At 47.3% G+C, this 26873-nt stretch overlaps 1 protein-coding gene across 1 annotated transcript in view; it reads right to left on the reverse strand.

The window, feature by feature from the left end:
* NPHS1 (NPHS1 adhesion molecule, nephrin) overlaps positions 1–26873 on the reverse strand; it is a 201363-nt gene that overhangs the window by 29022 nt on the left and 145468 nt on the right. The window contains exons 24-25 of the mRNA XM_069201119.1: positions 11151–11191; positions 3832–3948 (exon numbers count right to left, since the gene is read on the reverse strand). Of these exons, the coding sequence (XP_069057220.1) occupies positions 3832–3948; positions 11151–11191 (158 nt within the window). The remainder of the gene's footprint in view (positions 1–3831; positions 3949–11150; positions 11192–26873) is intronic.

Genomic DNA, 26873 nt, shown 5'->3' on the forward strand with positions numbered 1-26873 from the left:
CTGAAGCGCCATGCGGGCGCCGTATTTAATCAATGACGTTAGCCGGCGCTGCCTGGTGTGCGTAAAAAAAAACGACGTACACCAGGCAGCGCCGGCGTAGGGGAATATGGAGCTTGGGCGCCAAAAAATGGGGCAAGTCAGGCTGAGGCAAATTTTTCGCCTCAACCCGATTTGCGCCATTTTTTTGGACTCCCAACCCCCATAGAAATTACTCCTGTCTTAGCAAAGACAGGAGTCATGCCCCCTTGCCCAATGGCCATGCCCAGGGGACTTCTGTCCCCTGGGCATGGTCATTGGGCATAGTGGCATGTAGGGGGGCACAAATCAGGCCCCCCTATGCCACAGAAAAAATAAAACAAAAGTACTTACCGGAACTTACCTTAATGTCCCTGGGATGGGTCCCTCCAGCCTTGGGTGTCCTCCTGGGGTGGGCAAGGGTGACAGGGGGTCTCCCTGGGGGCATGGGAGGGCACCTCTGGGCTCCTTCCGAGCCCACAGGTCCCTTAACGCCTGCCTTGTCCAGGCACTAAAAAACGGCGCAAAAGTGGCCGTACGTAATTTTTTTTGACCCGCCCACTCCCGGGCGTGAATTTTGCCCGGGAGTGTAAATACGGCGCACATGCCTCGGAGTCAATTTTTTAGACGGGAACGCCTACCTTGCATCTCATTAACGCAAAGTAGGTGTCCACGCTAAAAAATTACGCAAACTCCATGGACTTTGGCGCTAAACGCGTCTAACGCCAAAGTATAAATATGGAGTACGTTTTGCGTCGGAATTGCATCAAAAAAAACGACGCAATTCCGGCGCAAACAGAGTATAAATATGCCCCTAAGTCTTTTATGAAGAGGTAAAGACAAAAGCAAAGGCTTGGCATACTGAGGAAAGACATCCTCCTCCTCCTCTGGCTGAGTGGTTGGCTTTTCAAAGCCCAGGTTGCCTCTGACATGATCTAATTAATATCTGGCCCAGATCCACCCTGGAAATGTGCTTCCAATAAGCAGAAGTATTAGGACACTCCAAAGCTGAATATGAGCAACCATCGTGCAGATTTCCCACTTTTTCTTCTTAGATTTGGCAGCCTATGCTTTAGTTACCGTCACCTCAATCATAGACTCAGTTAAATAAGCAGGACTGGCAAGTGACTACTCCCTGGGCTTCTGTGTCTCTGGCCCCCAGGCAAACTCCTCTCTGATTCAGAGGAAGAGGAAAGCATCTGCCTCTTTTGAGCACACCTATTGTCCACCTCTTTGGCACACACTTCTTGCTCTCCTTAGTGAGATACACCATACACCATGGAAGACAAACCACAAGTGACAGAAAGTAGGGCTCCTTATATACCCCTGTTCTGCCTATAATAACGAAATAATTAGAACCATGTCCTTCATAAATCAAAGCATCACCATAGAAGTGCCAAAGTCTGCAAACACATCTATTTTCCATCATACTAGGCACTACCAGGAGCCAGGCAATCCCATAGCTCAAGGAGACACAGCTCGCCCGGGTAGAATCCATAATATCTGTGAAGCGCGATGGCCTCTCTATGTAAATAATTATGGGGAAAACGTTACAAGGATGTAATGTGTACATGCAAAGCATGCTGAGCCGTAAGACCCAAGGTATGCAGCTACAGAAGCAAATGGTCCCTTGTTGGCACAACAAAGGGTTCTGCAGATCCAATGCTGGGTGACCAATGGTTCAGTACGCTTTGCAAGTCAACATTTGGCCTGGGAACACTCACTGAGACTTTTACAGGTGGAAAAAAGCCTGTTTTAGGTAGGTGAAGTCAGTAACGTTTGACAAAGTTATGGTTATCAATGTGCTTGCTTTACAAATTAGGGAGACTTCCCACTAAGCAGGAAGAGCAGGAGGGTCCTCAACTGGCCTCTCCTGCAAACGTACTTTTAAACCATGGCCAGCTTTGCTGAGTATTATTGGCCCACCCGATGACTTCTAAAATGCAAAAACTACCAATTATATCAAAATATTCCTGGGGAAGTGTCTTAGACATCTTTCAAATCTTTTGCCCAGTTTCCCTGGCCCAATGTGCCTTATTATGGATCAGTTACTATTGGCTATACAGGCCAATAGATGCCCGCTCCAGCGTTAAAGGCTGAAGGTGAGGGCCTTTAACAAGGGAGCAGGACATTAATACCGGTGTAGCCCAGCTACGGAAGGCTGTAAGGCTATTAGAACATTTCGCCACTAGAGAGCAGAATGTTCTAATAAACAAAACAAAGGCCTTATGGAGCCCCTCAGGCTCTATGAGGCCTTTGTTCACAACAATAGCTGTAAAAACAATATCGGAATAACGGCGCTTTGGGCTTTCACCAGCCATTAGAAGCCTGGAGCACTCCATTGTTTTCAATGAAGCTCCCAACTTTCCAATGTTCTAACAAAAAGTGGTCCTTGAAAGTATCCCAGTAGGAGCATCTCTGCTCTCTCAACCAGAGATGGACTTGGAAAGAAAATACACCGAGCACCAAAATAAAAGTTGCCCCCCACTTGTGAATTAGATAGTTAAAAACATGGCCTATGTTTGGAAATTAGGGCTGTTTTGAGCTTGTAAAGACACGCTGTATAAGTGTTTTGGAAGGTATGGAGGACTTCATAGATTTGAGCTTGCTAGAGGCAATGTTTGCTTTAACATCATGAAACTCAGCAGTAAAATCAGGCCCAGGAGACCATAAAACAGGCTAAAAAATAGACAGACAAATGACACGCTGACATTGCCAGTCCAACCCTGCTCTCAGGCACCACCAAACGTCGCCTTTGACTAGTATCAATGGTCCAATGTGGTTAAAAAAGCACCACATTTTTCTGAAGATCTCAAAAGGCCTCCTAAATGTTCAGGTTAAATCAAGTGCACTGGTCTCTCATCCCCTAGAGCTGCATTTATAACTAATATTACCCATATCACCATACAGAGAGGCCCCTAAGTCTGTAAAGTTGCTTTTAAGTCTCATTTACCCAGAAACTCCCATCCTTGTGAACTTCACAACAGACTGCCGGAGCAAATGAACAAAAGAGTAAGGGCCATATATATGAAAACCCAATTTTGCATTTCTTAAATAGCGACTTCATCGCTATTTAGGAAATGCAAATTGCAATGTACTAGATACTGATGGCCTAATAGCGATTCCTACAAAGTAGGAATTGCTATTAGGAAATCGCTATTAAGAAATGCCCTTGTATTTGAGTCAACGGGACGGTTTTGCATTTCCTAAATAGCGATTTCTTATAAGGAAATCGCTATATAGAAAATGCAAAATCAAGGATGGTAATCAGCAAAAAGCCCCCCTTGGTGCACCCCAAAAATAGGGGTGCACCTGTAGAGCACACACATGCCTAAGTGGCATGTGTGTGCTCTATTGCAATAAAAAAAAAACAATTCGGGGTGCTCTGTTGAAATTGCACCTGGTTTCCATAAACTTCAAGTCAATAGTAATTGCATCTCCTAAATGCCCAAGTCCCCTTTAGGAAATGCATGGTACATCAGAATAGGAATCACAAATAGGAAATCCCTATTTGCAATTTCCTATTCTGGGAGTTGCAAATTCCGATTTCTACAGGGTAGAAATCACAATTTGCAATTCCTTAAGGGGCTTTGTACATATGAAAAGCCCAGTTTGCATTTCTTAATGGCCTGAAATAGCGATTCGGGCCATTAAGAAATGCAAACAGGCTTCATACATCTGGCCCTCTATTTTGTGTTTCCTGATGGCAGTGGCTGCTGTAATGCTCCTGCAGTCTGGGCGTTCCTTAAAAAGCCCCTGTCAGGGTAAGCTTACTTCAGCAGTCTGAGCAGGTGTAGCTTACCATCCATACATTACCTGAACGTGCACAGCGCTTCCGGATCAGGCATCCAATGAATGTGGCGTTCGAGATGAGGATGACTGCCCCCATAGCAGCAAGGGTGACAATGAGGTAGAGTGGGAGCACAAAGGCTTCTGGAGGGGAAAAAATTGTCATGAACAGAGCAGACTTGAATGTCCCAAAATCCTGAGCCACCTCCCATGATCAAATATCTCAGGGTCCCCTCTACCAAGCACCACAGTGTTCAATGCCTCACCCTTTTTTCTAGGGCTCCTTCAATCTAACTCACTGCTGGCCTCTTGTCTGTGGGTCATGAACATGCACCAGTGCACTTCTCACAGTCTTTTAGCTTTATGCAGAGGTTCTTAACCTTTTGTCTTCTGTGGACCCACACTGAATTATTACTGGAATCTGGAGACCCCCACTAAGTCATTATTGGAAGTCGGGAACTCAGACCTAAGCAATTTCTATAAACTGGATCTCTAAACAATACACAAAAATACAAAAAAGTGTGCACCAAACAAATGCTCAAATATTGAAACATTTTGTGTAATTCACAATCAGAGATACAGAAAGTTTTCACATTTTCAAATTTGAAACTTCATTTCTAAATACTTTATTCATTTTAATATTTTAATTTTAATATTAATTTTGTAAAACAGTCGTAGAGACCCTGAGAATACCTTGCGGCCCCCTAAGGCTCCTTGAACCACTCGTTAAGAACCACTGCATTAATACATCACACATAGGAGTGATGGAAACATTTTGTGAACTCAGCAAACTGGCTGTTCTTTAAGACAGATTTGGCACAGACATTGGTCCGTGCATTGGTGCAGGTGGATGGCGCCAGCTCTTATAGTGGTGAAAATTTGTAACCTTAGGCATTAGAGGACACCTGTCAATCCTATACATGAGGAATGGATTGCAGAACTTTCCAGGCTAGCTACATACGAGAGGTATATCTATAAACTTTAGATCACCTCCAAGGGTTTGAAACAATCTGGAACCCATTCTTGCACGACAAAGAGCCACAAGCGTTGGCTAGTGACTGCGAAGCACCACGGCCAGATGGTGACGTATATTGAAGTCCGACGAGGGTGGACAAGAGAAGTGGTGTCAATAATGGTGGTGTTCAGCATCCCTTCCCTATCTGTAGAGCCTAGATCCCTAAACGGAGGTACCCAACTGATACTTTGTTATACTGGTATGCTTGGATGGTGACACTGGTGAGCAATTTTCCTATCCCTGGGTCTTCTGACTACTAACTATAAGGCTCTCGGGCGCTGGCTGAGAGGATGTATGGGGTGTTCCTGGGCAGCAATTGGAACTGGATTTGCAAACATTGTTAGGGATGATGATGGAGGGGATTGATATGTACAGTGTTACTATTGTTATAAACATGTTCATCCTGATATGTCCTGATGGATGCTCTATGGGATGTTCGTTATCATCTGTGCTGGGTTATTGCATGGGTTATTCATATGTTCTACGTATGTTATGTGTACTGGAACACAATTAAAGTTTAGTTAAAAAAGCAAAGGAGTGGTGGAAACAGATGGCATCCCAGGTACAGAAGACTGGTGGGAAGCAGCCTACCTTTATCTACTAGGCCAAATCAATGATACCAGCGAGGCATGGCCTGAAGCCAACTTTAAAGCTGGGCTCAGTATGCTATAAATGGACAGGGCATGGCCTGCCACAGCCTATGGCAGTAGGCTCTGGACTACAGATATATACAGGGCAGGACATACAATCATTTACGAAGCCCTCTGTCACAGATGGACAGGGAGCACCAAACCATCACATATGAAGCAGATCTTTAATACAAAATTGGGCAGGGCATGGCCAGTCATCAGAATGTAAAGCAGATCCTGGTTGCAAAAGATGGGTTGGCAAAGCATATTATCAGATCTCTGACTATCAAGCTTTTGTGGGGAAAGGCCTAGACGAAGGTCTAAAGGAAGATTCTGTGTTAGAGAGATATGTGTGGCATGGTCTGCCATTAGATCTGAAACACATCTTGGTTACCACACATAGGCTGACCTTAACCCACCATAAGATCTGAATCTGAATACCAGCTACCATAGATGGGCATGGAAGACTGCTACTATCTCTGTCCTTAGCTTTTGGGAACTAGAGATGGGTGAAGAGAAACCAACACCATCAGTAGAGCCAGCACCCCAATAAAGGAACTAGAAAGGTGGAGGCTCCAGTCATTTCATAATTATTGTTTCTGTTTCCTATACTCTGGCGGGCTGAAGCATGCTCTTGAATCTCAAGCCAATTCCTGAAAGGCACGATGTGACCTACTAATATCTGGGGCCAGGTACCAGTAGCAGGAAGAGTGCTTCCAGTGATTAATTTGTAAAATAACAAGTGTCGGTGCCCAAAGTTCATGCATCCAGCATTGCCGGATGTTGTGGTTGCCAAGGGTGCTTAAAATTAGTTTTACCTCATGCTTATGTTATCAACCAATACACTTCCTTCCCCTTTATCTCACTCTTAACATTTCTTTTCCATCCCTGCTTTCTCATGGTGTCGCTATTTTTTAGCATTCTCTTCTTCCTCCTTTGCCCCTCCTCTAAATGCTTCTTTCACACTTTTCTACTTTCTCTCTCTTGTTCTGGGTGAAATACCGATGATGCAGAATAAGCCCTTGTCTCCAAAAATGAGTGCCTGTGGGCGCCATCTACAACCACTGGCTTAAATGAAGCACTGGGTGTAACTTGCTTCAATGCTGCCAGCATATCTCTAGTACCACTGATGGGTAGATGGTTCCTAAGATCATCTCTGAAACCATCTGCCATGTTCCAGAGATGGGTGGGATACAGGCCTACCATCAGCCAGGTATCAGAGATGGACAGGACAGGAGCTTTCACCATCTCTGACATTAGGAACAATAGTTTAGTTAGCAATGACATTCCAATCTCTGCTGTCAGATCCAGATTTCTACAGATGGGTGAAACATGGCTTACAATCATCTTTGAAGCAAAGTTTGCAAACCTAGAGATGGGATGTCCAGGGACTATTACTACCTCTGGTAAAGTCCAGGGTACCGCGCCAGATAAAGCATAGCCTCCTTCAATCTCTGAAAGTGAAGTCATGCTATAATAGATGCTGTGTGGACTAGGACATCTCATATGGATGGGGCTTACGAACATCTATTACATCAGGTCACAAGTAACAATGTTTGGTGATATGCAGCAACAGTTTCCTCAGGACAGCACGATAGGGCATTTTAACCAGTTTGGATGTGGCCAACCATCATTTCTGATAGCAGGTTTGGGGTATCGGATGAGGGAGGTGCATGGCCTATCATTGCCTATAATAGCAGAAATGGGATACCAAAGAAGAGCAGTGCAAAACTTCCTTCACTTCTGACAAAAGGTCTGTGGTACTAGAGATGGGCCAGACGTGACATAGGTGTGACCTACCATCTTCATTGAAAGTAGGTCAGTATTCCAGGGTAGGACATGTCTTGAGCTGCCGTTATGTTTGACACCACGCTTGAGATTCAGATATAGGTGAAATATGGGATACCATCATTTCAGAGTGAGGTTAGTAGGTACCAGTGACAGGCATGTTGCAGCTGCAGTACTGAAGATGGGTGGAGCTGTGGTATACTATGACTGATGACTGTACTTGTAGGTTACCTCATATTTGAGGAAGTGCACAAATCCTGGCAACACATGGGTATATGAGCTCTGTCATTATTCTACCATACGCATGGCCTACCATCATTTTATAACACAGGTCAAGGTATCAGTGTTTAGAATGTCAGGACGTTGCTTTACAGTATCTCCAAAACCAAGTCCTGTGTATCAGAGCTAGGAATGACATGTCCTACTGTAACTTATGGAGCCTTGTCCTAGGCTCAAGACATAGGGGGCATCCATCAGGTCATGCATTCAACAGATAAGTGGGAAGTGGACAACTATCATCTTAAAAGTCAGCTCTCGGGATACTGCCACAGCAGTTGTCTTGTCATTTGTTGGGATTGGACCTTTGTTAAGTACGTCTATGCTCTCCATTCCCAGTACCAGCTTCTACTTCCTACCCTGGCAAAACCACAGCTGTCAGGGCACCCATGAATATATAATTCCAAGTAAGTAATGTATCAATATGTAATGTATAATAGCATTAATATCATGGAGAGTTTCAAGCTCAATTTATTCTTCAACAGAAAAGTTCATCATAGTAACCACAGAATTGTCCTTTGACATCCATGTTCATGTAGTAAACACAGTATTGAAGTCAGTATCCATGTAGCACATACAGCCACAGCCAGTTTCAAGCTCAATTTATTCTTCAACAGAAAAGTTCATCATAGTAACCACAGAATTGTCCTTTGACATCCATGTTCATGTAGTAAACACAGTATTGAAGTCAGTATCCATGTAGCACATACAGCCACAGCCCTTTGACATCGAACCTGGTTCGAGATTAATTACCGATACAGAGGACGCCGCGGGGGGATTTCGACCGCGGTCGTTGCCTTTCTTGATGATGGCTACTTACATATACGATAGGAAACGGTTCTTGAATACTTCATTTGCATCCTAATGTTGGATATTATATATATTTTACTCAGACTCTGGACGGTTCTTAATGATACTGGTTATACATGTAGATATAATTTGAGTTAAGCCCTGATGAAGTCCGTGAGAGTACTGTTCTCATAGGACGAAACACGTGTTGGCTGTGGCTGTATGTGCTACATGGATACTGACTTCAATACTGTGTTTACTACATGAACATGGATGTCAAAGGGCTGTGGCTGTATGTGCTACATGGATACTGACTTCAATACTGTGTTTACTACATGAACATGGATGTCAAAGGACAATTCTGTGGTTACTATGATGAACTTTTCTGTTGAAGAATAAATTGAGCTTGAAACTGGCTGTGGCTGTATGTGCTACATGGATACTGACTTCAATACTGTGTTTACTACATGAACATGGATGTCAAAGGACAATTCTGTGGTTACTATGATGAACTTTTCTGTTGAAGAATAAATTGAGCTTGAAACTCTCCATGGTATTAATGCCATTATACATTACATATTGATACATTACTTACTTGGGATTATATATTCATGGGTGCCCTGACAGCTGTGGTTTTGTCATTGTGAGTTTCCCTGGAAACATTAGAGGAGTTAGGAAGATCCTCTTGCCAGGAGCACCATGTTAAAATTGGAATGTTAATGCTATTATATTGACTCACTGTGAGCGCCCATATCCTATGACTTGCTTCCTATGTGCTCTCAATTTTCTACTTCCTACCCTGGCAACGTCTTTGCTTACCTGGTGGAGGAGCCACTGGAATGGTGGGCTCTTCAATCCCTGGACCGATCACGAATTGTTCTGCCAAAGAAGAGGAAGGAACCATGTGAAGATGAATGAAATTCTACAAGTAGAGATACACATTTTCTTTAATATTTTATTATTTTGTAAATGAAGCATATGCATTTTTGGATAAAATTAAAAAACTGTATTATCCTGTTACTGCTAGCAGAATCTCTTAGATTTATGCCATATTAAATCACGTTGACAACATGAGAGGTCATTTTGTGAAAATAGAGGGTTTCCTCTACATTAGAAAGCTTTGTGCCATTTTTGGACTCTATTCCCAGGGGAGTTAAATCTTAAACTAATAATACAATTTTAGAGGTTGTACTGTACACCCACCTGGCTGGACATGTGTAATAGTTCAGATAAAAGATGTGCAGACCAGAGATAACCTTGGTCTCTGGAGATGGATCACAATGGTATAGAGGCAGAGACTACAGGGGCAATGAGACAGGGGATATGCTGAGCCTGGAGCGAATGCAAGGACACAGGAGCACAAAATGCATCAGGGAATATGGTAGCACTCCAAAGAGAATTTAGTGATATTGGGACATACACACAGATACACTGACATGGGAAATACACTGTGTAGGAGGCTGGCCCGGTTTGTAGTAAGTACCACATGTACTTAGACCTTATACCAGGTCCAGTTATCCCTTATTAGTGTATGTAGACAGTGTCTAGAAGCCAGGATCTCTAGTGGGAGTGTGGATGAGCAGCCAGGGCATAACTAGGAGACATGCGAAACTCATACAATATCACTACATTCATACAGTACTTACAAACATGAAAGAAAATTCTTAGTGGTAGGAAAATAAAGGTACTTTATTTTGGTGTCACACTTGCCAAATATACCTTAGAGACTATACTCCCTTAGGAGGTAAGTAAAATACACAATATATACACTAGTATCCAAAAAACAGTGCAAATAGTGAAAATCACAATAGTCAGAAATGGGCCTAGGGGGAACACAAATAATATACTAAAATAGTGGAATGCGAATGTCCGTTTCCCACCTAGGCAAGTGTAGTGTGTAGAGGGGTGCTGGGCGTATTAGAAAACACCAAAAGTAAGTAATAGCAACGCACAGAAGAGACTGCAAGACACCAAAGATAGATTCCTGAACCTGAAGACCTGTGGAAGAAGGGGACCAAGTCCAAGAAGCACTGAAGAGTCCAGGGGGAACAGGAGCCCCTGCTAACCAGGATGAAGGTGCAAAAGAAGAACCACCAGTGAAGAACAACAATCAGTACTGCACCCAAGAAGATGGATGCGGGTTCCTGGTTGGTGCAGATGATGTCTGTAGGAGGCTGGCCTGGCTTATAGTGGGTACCTTGTGGTACTTACACCTTGTGCCAAGTCCAGTTATCCCTTACACTAAGGGTGTCCAAGATACCCCATCCCAAGACCCTGAAAAGTAGGAGTAAATTCACCCTACTACCCCAGAAAGACAGTAAAGTTGAGATAGGGGATTCTGCACGGACAACAACTGACTGCAAAGCACTGAAGACGGATTCCTGGACCTGAGGACCTGCAAAGGGAGGGGACCAAGTCCAAGAGTCACGCAAGTGTCAGGGGGGACAGGAGCCCACTAAACCCCGGATGAAAGTGCAAAAGGGCTGCCTCCGGGTGGAAGAAGCCGAAGATTTTGCAACAACAGAAGGTGCCAGGAACTTCTCCTTTAAGATGTCCCATGGCGTGCTGGAGGATGCAGAGTTGTTTCCACGCAGAAAGACCACAAACAAGTCTTGCTAGCTGCAAGAGTTACGGTTGAAGATAATGGGTGCTGCCAAGGACCAGGAGGTCGCCCCTTGGAGGAGGAGACAGAGGCTCAGCAAGAGACAGAGCCCACGCAGAAGCAGACAGCACCCGCCGAAGCATCTGAACAGGCGTTCAGGAAATCTGAGCACGGCAGTCGTCTCAGCACAACAAAAGAGGGTCCCACAAAGTCGAAGTCCAACTCAGCGAGTTAGGCAATGCAGGACGGAGTGCTGGGGACCTGGGCTGTGATGTGCAAGAAGGAAGTCTTGCAAAAGTGCACAGAAGCCCTAGCAGCTGCAGATCACACAGTACACAGGATTACTGTCTGGCGTGGGGAGGCAAGGACTTACCTCCACCAAATTTGGACAGAAGGACCACTTGACTGTTGGGCCACTTGGATCCAGCTCCTGTGTTCCAGGGACCACACTTGTCAAGATGAGAGGGGACCCAGAGGACCAGTGATGCAGAAGTTTGGTGCCTGCGTTGGCAGGGGGAAGATTCCTTCGACCCACGGGAGATTTCTTCTTGGCTTCAGAGCATGCACCACCAGGAAACAGTTGAGAAAGCCAACAGGATTAGGCGCTACAATGTTGCTGGTAGTCTTCTTGCTACTTTTTTGTGGTTTTGCAGGGGTCCTGGAGCAGTCAGCGGTCGATCCTTGGTAGAAGTCGAAGAGGGAAGTGCAGAGGAACTCTGGTGAGCTCTTGCATTCGTTATCTGAAGAGAAACTCACAGGAGAGACCCTAAATAGCCCTCAGAGGAGGATTGGCTACCTAACCAGGTCAGAGCCTATCAAGAGGGGTCTCTGATGTCACCTGCTGGCACTGGCCACTCAGAGGTCTCCATTGTGCCCTCACACCTCTGCATTCAAGATGGCAGAGGTATGGGACAGACTGGAGGAGCTCTGGGCACTACCCCTGGGGTTGTGATGGACAGGGGAGTGGTCACTCCCCTTTCCTTTGTCCAGTTTCACGCCAGAGCAGGGGCTGGGGAATCCCTGAACTGGTGTGGACTGGTTTATGCAAGGAGGGCACCATCTGTGCCCTTCAAAGCATTTCCAGAGGCCAAGAGAGGCTACTCCTCTCAGGCCCTTAACACCTATTTCCAAAGGGAAAGGGTGTAACACCCTCTCTCAGAGGAAATCCTTTGTTCTGCCTTCCTGGGACTGCCCCAGAAGCCTGTCTATGGGTTGACAGCAGCGGTAGCTGCAGTGAAAACCCCAGAGAGCTGGCTTGGCAGTACCCGGGGTCCATGCTGGAGCCCCGGGGATGCATGGGATTGGCACCCCAATACCAGATTTGGCATGGGGGACAATTCCATGATCTTAGACATGTTACCATTGTGAAGCTACATAAAGGTATTGACCTATATGTAGTGCACACATGTAATGGTCTCCCCGCACTCACAAAGTCCGGGGAAATTGCCCTGAACTATGTGGGGGCACCTTGGCTAGTGCCAGGGTGCTCTCACACTTAGTAACTTTGCACCTCACCTTCATTAAGTGAGGGTTAGACATATAGGTGACTTATAAGTTACTTAAGTGCAGTGTAACATGGACGTTATTTCACTCAGGCTGCAGTGGCAGTCCTGTGTAAGCATTGTCTGAGCTCCCTATGGGTGGCAAAATAAATGCAGCAGCCCATAGGGATCTCCTGGAACCCCAATACCCTGCATACCTAGGTACCATATACTATGGAATTATAAGGGTGTTCCAGTGTGCCAATTAGAATTGTTAAAAATGGTCACTAGCCTGCAGTGACAATTTGAAAGACAAAGAGAACATAAGCACTGAGGTTTTGGTTAGCAGAGCCTCAGTGACACAGACCCCTGACCTGCACCTCCCAGGGGAGGTGCCCAGAGCTCCTCCAGTGTGCTCCAGACCTCTGCCATTTTGGAAACAGAGGTGCTGCTGGCACACTGGACTGCTCTGAGTGGCCAGTGCCAGCAGGTGACGTCAGAGACTCCTTCTGATAGGCTCTTACCTGTGTTGCTAGCCTATCCTCCTTCCTAAGTAGCCAAACCTCCTTTTCTGGCTATTTAGGGTCTCTGCTTTGGGGAATTCTTTAGATAACGAATGCAAGAGCTCATCAGAGTTCCTCTGCATCTCTGTCTTCACCTTCTGCCAAGGAATCGACTGCTGACCGCGCTGGAAGCCTGCAAAACCGCAACAAAGTAGCAAAGACGACTACTGCAACCTTGTATCGCTGATCCTGCCGCCTTCTCGACTGTTTTCCTGGTGGTGCATGCTGAGGAGGTAGTCTACCTCCTCTCTGCACTAGAGGCTCCGAAGAAATCTCCCGTGGGTCGACGGCATCTTCCCCCTGCAACCGCAGGCACCAAAAGACTGCATCACCGGTCCTCTGGGTCCCCTCTCAGCACGACGAGCGTGTTCCCTGTAACTCAGCAACTCTGTCCAAGTGACTCTCACAGTCCAGTGACTCTTCAGTCCAAGTTTGGTGGAGGTAAGTCCTTGCCTACCCACGCCAGACTGCATTGCTGGATACCGCGTGATTTGCAGCTGCTTCGGCTCCTGTGCACTGTAGGAAGTTGGCTCTGTATGCACTATTTCAAAGTAAGGAATAGTATGCACAGAGTCCAAGGGTTCCCCTTTGAGGTAAGATAGTGGCAAAAAGAGATAATTCTAATGCTCTATTTTGTGGTAGTGTGGTCGAGCAGTAGGCTTATCAAAGGAGTAGTGTTAAGCATTTGTTGTACATACACCCAGGCAATAAATGAGGAACACACACTCAGAGACAATTCCAGGCCAATAGGTTTTTGTTATAGAAAAATATCTTTTCTTAGTTTATTTTAAGAACCACAGGTTCAAATTCTACATGTAATATCTCATTTGAAAGGTATTGCAGGTAAGTACTTTAGGAACTTTGAATAATCACAATAGCATATACACTTTTTACATAAAACACATATAGCTATTTTAAAAGTGGACACAGTGCAATTTTCACAGTTCCTGGGGGAGGTAAAGTAATGTTAGTTCTTGCAGGTAAGTAAACCACCTACGGGGTTCAAATTGGGGTCTAAGGTAGCCCACCATTGGGGGTTCAGAGCAACCCCAAAGTCACCACACCAGCAGCTCAGGGCCAGTCAGGTGCAGAGTTCAAAGTGGTGCCCAAAACACATAGGCTTCAATGGAGAAGGTGGTGCCCCGGTTCCAGTCTGCCAGCAGGTAAGTACCCGCGTCGTCGGAGGGCAGACCAGGGGGGTTTTGTAGAGCACCGGGGGGGACACAAGTCATCACAGAAAGTACACCCTCAGCGGCACTGGGGCGGCCGGGTGCAGTGTGCAAACACGCGTCGGGTTTTCAATAGGTTTCAATGGGAGACCAAGGGGTCTCTCTAGGGATGCAGGCAGGCAAGGGGGTTGCTCCTCGGGGTAGCCACCACCTGGGCAAGGGAGAGGGCTTCCTGGGGGTCACTCCTGCACTGGAGTTCCGATCCTTCAGGTCCTGGGGGCTGCGGTTGCAGGGTCTTTTCCAGGCGTCGGGATTTTGAATTCAGACAGTCGCGGTCAGGGGGAGCCTCGGGATTCCCTGTGCAGGCGTCGCTGTGGGGGCTCAGGGGGGACAACTTTGGTTACTCACAGTCTCGGAGTCGCCGGGGGGGTCCTCCCTGTAGTGTTGTTTCTCCACCAGTCGGGGTCGCCGGGTGCAGTGTTGCAAGTCTCACGCTTCTTGCGGGGATTCCAGGGGTCTTTAAATCTGCATCTCTGGAAACAAAGTTGCAGTCTTTGTTGAACAGGGCTGCTGTTCTCGGGAGTTTCTTGGTCTTTTGGAAGCAGGGCAGTCCTCTGAGGATTCAGAGGTCGCTGGTCCTGGGGAAAGCGTCGCTGGAGCAGTTTTCTTCTGAAGGAGGGAGACAGGCCGGCAGGGCTGGGGCCAAAGCAGTTGGTGTCTCCGTCTTCTCTGCAGGGGTTTTTCAGCTCAGCAGTCCTCTTCTTCGTAAGTTGCACGAATCTGATTTCCTAGGTTCAGGGGAGCCCCTAAATACAGAATGTAGGGGTGTGTTTAGGTCAGGGAGGGCAGTAGCCAATGGCTACTAGCCCTGAGGGTGGCTACACCCTCTTTGTGCCTCCTCCCAAGGGGAGGGGGTCACATTCCTATCCCTATTGGGGGGATCCTCCATCTGCAAGATGGAGGATTCCTAAAAGTCAGAGTCACTTCAGCTCAGGTTGCCTTAGGGGCTGTCCTTAATGGCCAGTGACTCCTCCTTGTTTTTCTAATTATCTCCGGCATTATTATGCCGCCAAAAGTGGGGCCGTGGCCGGAGGGGGCGGGCAACTCCACTAGCTGGAATGCCCTGTGGTGCTGGAACAAAGGGGGTGAGCCTTTGAGGCTCACCGCCAGGTGTTACAGCTTCTGCAAGGGGGAGGTGATAGCATCTCCACCCAGTGCAGGCTTTGTTACTAGCCACAGAGTGACAAAGGCACTCTCCCCATATGGCCAGCAACATGTCTCGAGTGTGGCAGGCTGCTAAAACCAGTCAGCCTACACAGGTAGTTGGTTAAGGTTTCAGGGGGCACCTCTAAGGTGCCCTCTGGGGTGTATTTCACAATACAATGTACACTGGCATCAGTGTGCATTTATTGTGCTGAAAAGTTTGATACCAAACTTCCCAGTTTTCAGTGTAGCCATTATGGTGCTGTGGAGTTCATGTTTGACAGACTCCCAGACCATATACTCTTATGGCTACCCTGCACTTACAACGTCTAAGGTTTGGCTTAGACACTGTAGGGGCACAGTGCTCATGCACTGGTGCCCTCACCCATGGTATAGTGCACCCTGCCTTAGGGCTGTAAGGCCTGCTAGAGGGGTGACTTATCTATACTGCATAGGCAGTGTGAGGTTGGCATGGCACCCTGAGGGGAGTGCCATGTCGACTTACTCCTTTTGTCAAAAAGTGTCCTGTAATTCCAGGTTTAATTTGATCCAATTTAAATATGTGCGCATATTCTGTCTGTCCCATACATATATTGGTAGAGAATTCAATTGTGCTGGGGTCTTTTGCTCCATAAGCAAAACCACAAGTGCAAATTTCTGTCATGTGGTCTGGGAATGGTCAATGAATATTTGGAAAAGGATGTTAGTGATAGACACCTTACGTGCAGCCCGGGATCGTATATACTGCGACATTTACCCAAATCAAAAAAAGCTGTTCTGCACATACATTTGCTGACTTAGCAAATGTCCTGGCCAAAAACAGGATCACCATGGCTTGCAGAGTTAACTACACCTGAGACGGGTAACTGCAGGAAAATGACAATCTCACTGGGCTACATCGACAAAAAGTGGACGAGGGGATGCCAAACTTGGGATGCTCTCTTGCTAGCTCTAGCCAATAAAAGAGAGGAGATGCCAAAGTCACCAACCAGTAATATTTCCATTGGGTATATTCAAAACTATTGTTATGACGATATATTCTTACAGCGTGCAACAGCCACACTTCCTTCTGGCTCACTACAACACCACTTATGAAATATGGAAAGTGTTTACTATATATAATTGCTTGACAAAGGATTCACAACAAGGATAATACATTGCTGTCTGTTGCCAGTTGAAAGTGTAACAGGGATGCTTTGGTCTACTGACAGTACTGTACAGGGTCTGCCCAAATGTGCTCTACTGTCAAGGATCAATGACAACATACCTTACAAATCCACTACCAGTTAAGAATACAACAGGTTTGTGTAGTTTGGCAACGTTTCAAATGGTTGTGAGAAAGTAGCCTTTCTAGCCTTGTTACCCCCACTTTTGGCCTGTTTGTGAGTGTATGTCAGGGTGTTTTCACTGTCTCACTGGGATCCTGCCAGCCAGGGCCCAGTGCTCATAGTGAAAACTCTATGTTTTCAGTATGTTTGTTATGTGTCACTGGGACCCTGCTAGCCAGGACCCCAGTGCTCATAAGTTTGTGACCTATATGTATGTGTTCCCTGTGTGATGCCTAACTGTCTCACTGAGGCTCTGCTAACCAGAACCTCAGTGGTTATGCTCTCTCTTTACAAATTGTCACTAACAGGCTAGTGACCAATTTCAACAATTTACATTGGCATACTGGAACACCCTTATAATTCCCTAGTATATGGTACAGAGGTACCCAGGGTATTGAGGTTCCAGGAGATCCCTATGGGCTGCATCATTTCTTTTGCCACCCATAGGGAGCTCTGACAATTCTTACACATGCCTGCTATTGCAGCCTGAGTGAAATAACGTCCACGTTATTTCACAACCATTTACCACTGCACTTAAGTAACTTATAAGTCACCTATATGTCTAACCTTTACCTGGTAAAGGTTGGGTGCTAAGTTACTTAGTGTGTGGTCACCCTGGCACTAGCCAAGGTGCCCCCACATTGTTCAGGGCAAATTCCCCGGACTTTGTGAGTGCGGGGACACCATTACATGCGTGCTCTATACATATGTCACTACATATGTATAGCGTCAGAATGGTAACTCCGAACATGGCCATGTAACATGTCTAAGATCATGGAATTGTCACCCCAATGCCATTCTGCCATTGGGGAGACAATTCCATGATCCCCTGAGTCTCTAGCACAGACCCGGGTACTGCCAAACTGCCTTTCCCGGGGTTTCACTGCAGCTGCTGCTGCTGCCAACCCCTCAGACAGGTTTCTGCCCTCCTGGGGTCCAGCCAGGTTTGGCCCAGGAAGGCAGAACAAAGGACTTCCTCAGAGAGAGGGTGTTACACCCTCTCCCTTTGGAAAAAGGTGTCAGTAGCCTTCCCCAGCCTCTGGAAATGCTTTGATGGGCACAGATGGTGCCCATCTCTGCATAAGCCAGTCTACATCGGTTCAGGGATCCCCCAGCCCTGCTCTGGCACGAAACTGGACAAAGGAAAGGGGATCCCCAGGGTGGCATAAGATATGCTGCAGCCCTTAGAGACCTTCCCTGGCATCAGGGCCCTTGGTACCAGGGGTACCAGTTACAAGGGACTTACCTGGATGCCAGGGTGTGCCAATTGTGTAAACAAAAGTACAGGTTAGGGAAAGAACACTGGTGCTGGGGCTTGGTTAGCAGGCCTCAGCACACTTTCAAATCAAAACATAGCATCAGCAAAGGCAAAAAGTCAGGGGGTAACCATGCCAAGGAGGCATTTCCTTACACACACCCCCCCCCCCAAACGAAAGAGGATGAGACTAACCTTTCCCAAGAGAGTCTTCATTTTCTAAGTGGAAGAACCTGGAAAGGCCATCTGCATTGGCATGGGCAGTCCCAGGTCTGTGTTCCACTATAAAGTCCATTCCCTGTAGGGAGATGGACCACCTCAACAGTTTTGGATTTTCACCTTTCATTTGCATCAGCCATCTGAGAGGTCTGTGGTCAGTTTGAACTACAAAGTGAGTACCAAAGAGGTATGGTCTCAGCTTCTTCAGGGACCAAACCACAGCAAAGGCCTCCCTCTCAATGGCACTCCAACGCTGCTCCCTGGGGAGTAACCTCCTGCTAATGAAAGCAACAGGCTGGTCAAGGCCATCATCATTTGTTTGGGACAAAACTGCCCCTATCCCATGTTCAGAGGCATCTGTCTGCACAATGAACTGCTTGGAGTAATCTGGAGCTTTTAGAACTGGTGCTGTGCACATTGCTTGTTTCAGGATGTCAAAGGCCTGTTGGCATTCTACAGTCCAGTTTATCTTCTTGGGCATTTTCTTGGAGGTAAGTTCTGTGAGGGCTGTCACTATGGATCCATATCCCTTCACAAACCTCCTATAGTACCCAGTCAAGCCAAAGAATGCCCTGACTTGAGTCTGGGTTTTTGGAGCTGCCCAGTCCAGAATAGTCTGGATCTTGGGCTGGAGTGGCTGAACTTGGCCTCCACCTACAAGGTGTCCCAAGTAAACCACAGTTCCCTGCCCTATCTGGCATTTGGATGCCTTGATAGAGAGGCCTGCTGATTGCAGAGCCTTCAAAACCTTCTTCAGGTGGACCAGGTGATCCTGCCAGTTGGAGCTAAAGACAGCAATATCATCAAGATAAGCTGCACTAAAGGACTCCAACCCAGCGAGGACTTGATTCACCAACCTTTGGAAGGTGGCAGGGGCATTCTTTAAACCAAAGGGCATAACAGTAAACTGATAATGCCCATCAGGTGTGGAGAATGCTGTCTTTTCTTTTGCTCCAGGTGCCATTTTGATTTGCCAGTACCCTGCTGTTAAGTCGAAGGTACTTAAGAATTTGGCAGCACCTAATTTGTCTATCAGTTCATCAGCTCTAGGAATGGGATGGGCATCTGTCTTGGAGACAGAATTGAGTCCTCTGTAGTCCACACAAAACCTCATCTCTCTCTTTCCATCTTTGGTGTGAGGTTTGGGGACTAAGACCACTGGGCTAGCCCAGGGGCTGTCAGAGTGCTCAATTACTCCCAATTCCAGCATCTTGTGGACTTCCACCTTGATGCTTTCCTTAACTTGGTCAGACTGTCTGAAAATTTTGTTTTTGACAGGCATGCTGTCTCCTGTGTCCACATCATGGGTACACAGGTGTGTCTGACCAGGGGTTAGGGAAAAGAGCTCAGCAAACTGCTGCAGGACCTTCCTACAGTCAGATTGCTGTTGGCTAGAGAGGGTGTCTGAATAGATCACTCCATCCACTGAGCCATCTTTAGGGTTTGATGAGAGGAGATCAGGGAGAGGTTCAGTCTCAGCTTCCTGGTCCTCATCTGTTACCATCAACAGATTCACATCAGCCCTATCATGGAAGAGTTTTAGGCGGTTCACATGGATCACCCTCTTGGGGGTCCTGCTAGTGCCTAGGTCCACCAGGTAGGTCACCTGACTCTTCTTCTCTAGCACTGGGTAAGGGCCACTCCATTTGTCCTGGAGTGCCCTGGGAGCCACAGGCTCCAAAACCCAGACTTCCTGCCCTGGTTGAAATTCAACCATTGCAGCCTTTTGTTCATACCAAAACTTCTGGAGCTGTTGGCTGGCCTCAAGGTTTTTACTTGCCTTTTCCATGTACTCTGCCATCCTTGAGCGAAGGCCAAGTACATAGTCCACTATGTCTTGTTTAGGCTCATGAAGAGGTCTCTCCCAGCCTTCTTTCACAAGAGCTAGTGGTCCCCTTACAGGGTGGCCAAACAGAAGTTCAAAGGGTGAGAACCCTACTCCCTTCTGAGGCACCTCTCTGTAAGCGAAAAGCAGACATGGCAAGAGGACATCCCATCTCCTTTTGAGTTTTTCTGGGAGCCCCATGATCATGCCCTTTAATGTCTTGTTGAATCTCTCAACAAGGCCATTAGTTTGTGGATGATAGGGTGTAGTGAATTTATAAGTCACTCCACACTCATTCCACATGTGTTTCAGGTATGCTGACATGAAGTTGGTACCTCTGTCAGACACCACCTCCTTAGGGAAGCCCACTCTGGTAAAGATACCAATGAGGGCCTTGGCTACTGCAGGGGCAGTAGTCGACCTAAGGGGAATAGCTTCAGGATACCTAGTAGCATGATCCACTACTACTAGTATGTACATATTTCCTGAGGCTGTGGGAGGTTCAAGTGGTCCCACTATGTCCACACCCACTCTTTCAAAGGGGACCCCCACCACTGGAAGTGGAATGAGGGGGGCCTTTGGATGTCCACCTGTCTTACCACTGGCTTGACAGGTGGTACAGGAGACACAAAACTCCTTAACTTTCTGGGACATGTTGGGCCAGTAGAAGTGGTTGACTAGTCTCCCCCACGTCTTGGTTTGTCCCAAATGCCCAGCAAGGGGAACATCGTGGGCTAAGGTCAGTATGAACTCTCTGAACGCCTGAGGCACTACCACTCTCCTAGTGGCACCAGGTTTGGGATCTCTTGCCTCAGTGTACAGGAGCCCATCTTCCCAATAGACCCTATGTGTTCCAGTTTTCTTGCCATTGGACTCTTCAGCAGCTTGCTGCCTAAGGCCTTCAAGAGAGGGACAGGTTTCTTGCCCCTTACACAACTGCTCCCTTGAGGGTCCCCCTGGGCCTAAGAGCTCAACCTGATAAGGTTCTAACTCCATAGGCTCAGTTCCCTCAGAGGGCAGAACTTCTTCCTGAGAAGAGAGGTTCTCTTTTTGTTGTTGTGTTGCAGCCGGTTTCCCAGCTGACTTTCCTTTCCTCTTGGTAGGCTGGGCCCTTTTTCCAGACTCCAGCTCTACTTTTTCACCCTGAGCCTTGCACTGTGCCCTTGTCTTGACACACACCAGTTCAGGGATACCCAGCATGGCTGCATGGGTTTTCAGTTCTACCTCAGCCCATGCTGAGGACTCCAGGTCGTTTCCAAGCAAACAGTCTAATGGGATATTTGAGGAGACCACCACCTGTTTCAGGCCATTGACCCCTCCCCACTCTAAAGTTACCAGAGCCATGGGATGTACTTTAGTTTGATTGTCAGCATTGGTGACTGGATAAGTTTGTCCAGCCAGGTATTGACCAGGGGAAACCAGTTTTTCTGTCACCATAGTGACACTGGCACCTGTATCCCTCAGGCCTTCTACACTTGTCCCATTAATTAAGAGCTGCTGCCTGTATTTTTGCATGTTAGGAGGCCAGGCAGCCAGTGTGGCTAAATCCACCCCACCCTCAGAGACTAATGTAGCTTCAGTGTGACACCTGATCTGCTCTGGGCACACTGTTGATCCCACTTGGAGACTAGCCATTCCAGTGTTAGCTGGAGTGGAGTTAGAAGTGGTACTTTTCTTGGGACAGGCCTTGTCTCCAGTTTGGTGTCCAGGCTGATTACAGCTACGACACCAGGCCTTTTTGGGATCAAAGTTTTTACCCTTGTACCCAAAATTGTTTTGTGAAGAGGCTCTGGGCCCACTCTCCTGTGCAGGTTTTTGGGGGCCTGAAGAAGACTCTTTACTATTTTTGTTTTTGGATGTCTCAACACTCTTCCCCTGGGGAGGCTTTGTGACCCCTTTCTTTTGGTCACCCCCTGTGGAAGTCTTGGTCACCCTAGTCTTGACCCAATGGTCCGCCTTCTTTCCCAATTCTTGGGGAGAAATTGGTCCTAGGTCTACCAGATGCTGATGCAGTTTATCATTTGAACAATTACTTAATAGGTGTTCTTTCACAAATAAATTGTACAGCCCATCATAATTATTTACACCACTGCCTTGAATCCAACCATCCAGTGTTTTCACTGAGTAGTCCACAAAATCAACCCAGGTCTGGCTCGAGGTTTTTTGAGCCCCCCTGAATCTAATCCTATACTCCTCAGTGGAGAATCCAAAGCCCTCAATCAGGGTTCCCTTCATGAGGTCATAAGATTCTGCATCTTTTCCAGAGAGTGTGAGGAGTCTATCCCTACACTTTCCAGTGAACATTTCCCAAAGGAGAGCACCCCAGTGAGATTTTTTCACTTTTCTGGTTTCACAAGCCCTCTCAAAAGCTGTGAACCATTTGGTGATGTCATCACCATCTTCATATTTAGTTACAATCCCTTTAGGGATTTTCAACATGTCAGGAGAATCTCTGACCCTAGTTATGTTGCTGCCACCATTGATGGGACCTAGGCCCATCTCTTGTCTTTCCCTTTCTATGGCTAGGATCTGTCTTTCCAAAGCCAATCTTTTGGCCATCCTGGCTAACTGGATGTCCTCTTCACTGGAGTTAACCTCAGAGATTTCAGATGTGCTGGCCCCTCCTGTGAGGGAAACAGCATCTCTAACTAGTATATTTGGAGTCAGGGCTTGAGCAGCCCTGTTCTCCCTAAGTAGGACTGGAGGGGGGGAATTCTCCTCCAAGTCACTATCTTCATCCTCTGTGTTGCCATCCTCAGAGGGGTTGGCTTTTTCAAACTCTGCCAAAAGCTCCTGGAGCTGTAGTTTGGAAGGTCTGTAGCCCATTGTAATTTTCTTTATTTTGCAGAGTTACCTTAGCTCCCTCATCTTAAGATGGAGGTAAGGTGTGAGGTCGAGTTCCTCCACATTCATCTCTGCACTAGACATTATGCTTCTAAAAGTTGGAATATTTTTTAAGAATCTAAAACTAGTTCTAGGTTCTAATTCAAACTTTCATAAAACTTTTAAACTCTAAAAGGAATGCTAAACAGGGACTAACACAAGGCCCTAGCAGGACTTTTAAGAATTTAGAAAAATAGTTCAAATTGCAAAAATCAATTTCTAATGACAATTTTTGGAATTTGTCGTGTGATCAGGTATTGGCTGAGTAGTCCAGCAAATGCAAAGTCTTGTACCCCACCGCTGATCCACCAATGTAGGAAGTTGGCTCTGTATGCACTATTTCAAAGTAAGGAATAGTATGCACAGAGTCCAACGGTTCCCCTTAGAGGTAAGATAGTGGCAAAAAGAGATCATTCTAATGCTCTATTTTGTGGTAGTGTGGTCGAGCAGTAGGCTTATCAAAGGAGTAGTGTTAAGCATTTGTTGTACATACACCCAGGCAATAAATGAGGAACACACACTCAGAGACATTTCCAGGCCAATAGGTTTTTGTTATAGAAAAATATATTTTCTTAGTTTATTTTAAGAACCACAGGTTCACATTCTACATGTAATATCTCATTTGAAAGGTATTGCAGGTAAGTACTTTAGGAACTCTGAATAATCACAATAGCATATATACTTTTTACATAAAACACATATAGCTATTTTAAAAGTGGACACTGTGCAATTTTCACAGTTCCTGGGGGAGGTAAAGTAATGTTAGTTGTTGCAGGTAAGTAAACCACCTACGGGGTTCAAATTGGGGTCCAAGGTAGCCCACCGTTGGGGGTTCAGAGCAACCCCAAAGTCACCACACCAGCAGCTCAGGGCCGGTCAGGTGCAGAGTTCAAAGTGTTGCCCAAAACACATAGGCTTCAATGGAGAAGGAGGTGCCCCGGATCCAGTCTGCCAGCAGGTAAGTACCCGCGTCTTTGGAGGGCAGACCAGGGGGGTTTTGTAGGGCACCGGGGGGGACACAAGTCAGCACAGAAAGTACACCCTCAGCGGCACTGGGGCGGCCGGGTGCAGTGTGCAAACACGCGTCGGGTTTTCAATAGGTTTCAATGGGAGACCAAGGGGTCTCTCTAGCGATGCAGGCAGGCAAGGGGGGGGCTCCTCGGGGTAGCCACCACCTGGGCAAGGGAGAGGGCTTCCTGGGGGTCACTCCTGCACTGGAGTTCCGATCCTTCAGGTCCTGGGGGCTGCGGGTGCAGGGTCTTTTCCAGGCATCGGGATTTTGGATTCAGACAGTCGCGGTCAGGGGGAGCCTCGGGATTCCCTCTGCAGGCGTCGCTGTGGGGGCTCAGGGGGGACAAATTTGGTTACTCACAGTCTCGGAGTCGCCGGGGGGGGTCCTCCCCGTAGCGTTGTTTCTCCACCAGTCGAGTCGGGGTCGCCAGGTGCAGTGTTGCAAGATTCACGCTTCTTGCAGGGATTGCAGGGGTCTTTAAATCTGCTCCTCTGGAAACAAAGTTGCAGTCTTTGTTGAACAGGGCCGCTGTTCTCGGGAGTTTCTTGGTCTTTTGGAAGTAGGGCAGTCCTCTGAGGATTCAGAGGTCGCTGGTCCTGGGGAAAGCGTCGCTGGAGCAGTTTTCTTCTGAAGGAGGGAGACAGGCCGGTAGGGCTGGGGCCAAAGCGGTTGGTGTCTCCGTCTCCTCTGCAGCGGTTTCTCAGCTCAGCAGTCCTCTTCTTCGTAAGTTGCAGGAATCTGATTTCCTAGGTTCAGGGGAGCCCCTAAATACAGAATTTAGGGCTGTGTTTAGGTCAGGGAGGGCAGTAGCCAACGGCTACTAGCCCTGAGGGTGGCTACACCCTCTTTGTGCCTCCTCCCAAGGGGAGGGGGTCACATTCCTATCCCTATTGGGGGGATCCTCCATCTGCAAGATGGAGGATTACTAAAAGTCAGAGTCACTTCAGCTCAGGTTGCCTTAGGGGCTGTCCTGACTGGCCAGTGACTCCTCCTTGTTTTTCTCATTATCTCCTCCGGCCTTGCCGCCAAAAGTGGGGCTGTGGCCGGAGGGGGTGGGCAACTCCACTAGCTGGAATGCCCTGTGGTGCTGGAACAAAGGGGGTGAGCCTTTGAGGCTCACTGCCAGGTGTTACAGCTCCTGCAAGGGGGAGGTGATAGCATCTCCACCCAGTGCAGGCTTTGTTACTAGCCACAGAGTGACAAAGGCACTCTCCCCATGTGGCCAGCAACATGTCTCGAGTGTGGCAGGCTGCTAAAACCAGTCAGCCAACACAGGTAGTTGGTTAAGGTTTCAGGGGGCACCTCTAAGGTGCCCTCTGGGGTGTATTTCACAATACAATGTACACTGGCATCAGTGTGAATTTATTGTGCTGAGAAGTTTGATACCAAACTTCCCAGTTTTCAGTGTAGCCATTATGGTGCTGTGGAGTTCGTGTTTGACAGACTCCCAGACCATATACTCTTATGGCTACCCTGCACTTACAATGTCTAAGGTTTGGCTTAGACACTGTAGGGGCACAGTGCTCATGCACTGGTGCCCTCACCCATGGTATAGTGCACCCTGCCTTAGGGCTGTAAGGCCTGCTAGAGGGGTGACTTATCTATACTGCATAGGCAGTGTGAGGTTGGCATGGCACCCTGAGGGGAGAGCCATGTCGACTTACTCGTTTTGTCTTCACCAGCACACACAAGCTGGCAAGCAGTGTGTCTGTGCTGAGTGAGGGATCCCCAGGGTGGCATAAGATATGCTGCAGCCCTTAGAGACCTTCCCTGGCATCAGGGCCCTTGGTACCAGGGGTACCAGTTACAAGGGACTTACCTGGATGCCAGGGTGTGCCAATTGTGTAAACAAAAGTACAGGTTAGGGAAAGAACACTGGTGCTGGGGCTTGGTTAGCAGGCCTCAGCACACTTTCAAATCAAAACATAGCACCAGCAAAGGCAAAAAGTCAGGGGATAACCATGCCAAGGAGGCATTTCCTTACATGCACTCTTCCAGGATTTCCTTTGTGCACTGCCAAGCCTGGGTCCCCAACACTCTAACCTGCAGTGCACGACCTCCTGAGTTGTCCTCCGGCGTCGTGGGACCTTCTTTTGTGACTTCGGGTGATCTCCGGTTCACTCTTCTTCGTAGTGCCTGTTCCGGCACTTCTGCGGGTGCTGCCTGCTTCTGAGTGGGCTCCTTGTCTTGCTGGGCGCCCCCTCTGTCTCCTCACGCAATTGGCGACATCCTGGTCCCTCCTGAGCCACAGCAGCATCCAAAAACCCTAACCGCGACCCTTGCAGCTAGCAAGGCTTGTTTGCGGTCTTTCTGCACGGAAACACCTCTGCAAGCTTCTTCACGACGTGGGACATCCATCCTCCAAAGGGGAAGTTTCTAGCCCTCTTCGTTCTTGCAGAATCCACAGCTTCTACCATCCAGTGGCAGCTTCTTTGCACCCACAGCTGGCATTTCCTGGGCACCTGCCCACTCCCGACTTGATCGTGACTCTTTGACTTGGTCCCCTTGTTCCACAGGTACTCTCGTCCGGAAATCCATCGTTGTGGCATTACTGGTGTTGGTCTTCCTTGCAGAATTCCCCTATCACGACTTCTGTGCTCTCTGGGGAACTTAGGTGCACTTTGCACCCACTTTTCAGGGTCTTGGGGCGGGCTATTTTTCTAACCCTCACTGTTTTCTTACAGTCCCAGCGACCCTCTACAATCTCACATAGGTTTGGGGTCCATTCGTGGTTTGCATTCCACTTCTAGAGTATATGGTTTGTGTTGCCCCTATACCTATGTGCTCCCATTGCAATTTATTGTGACTATACATTGCTTGCACTGTTTTCTATTGCTATTACTGCATAATTTTGGTATTGTGTACATATATCTTGTGTATATTTGCTATCCTCATACTGAGGGTACTCACTGAGATACTTTTGGCATATTGTCAGAAAAATAAAGTACGTTTATTTTTAGTATATCTGTGTATTGTGTTTTCTTATGATATTGTGCATATGACACCAGTGGTATAGTAGGAGCTTTACACGT

The sequence above is a fragment of the Pleurodeles waltl genome, chromosome 7 (genome assembly GCF_031143425.1).
Source record: "Pleurodeles waltl isolate 20211129_DDA chromosome 7, aPleWal1.hap1.20221129, whole genome shotgun sequence".
NCBI classification, from domain to species: Eukaryota; Metazoa; Chordata; class Amphibia; order Caudata; family Salamandridae; genus Pleurodeles; species Pleurodeles waltl.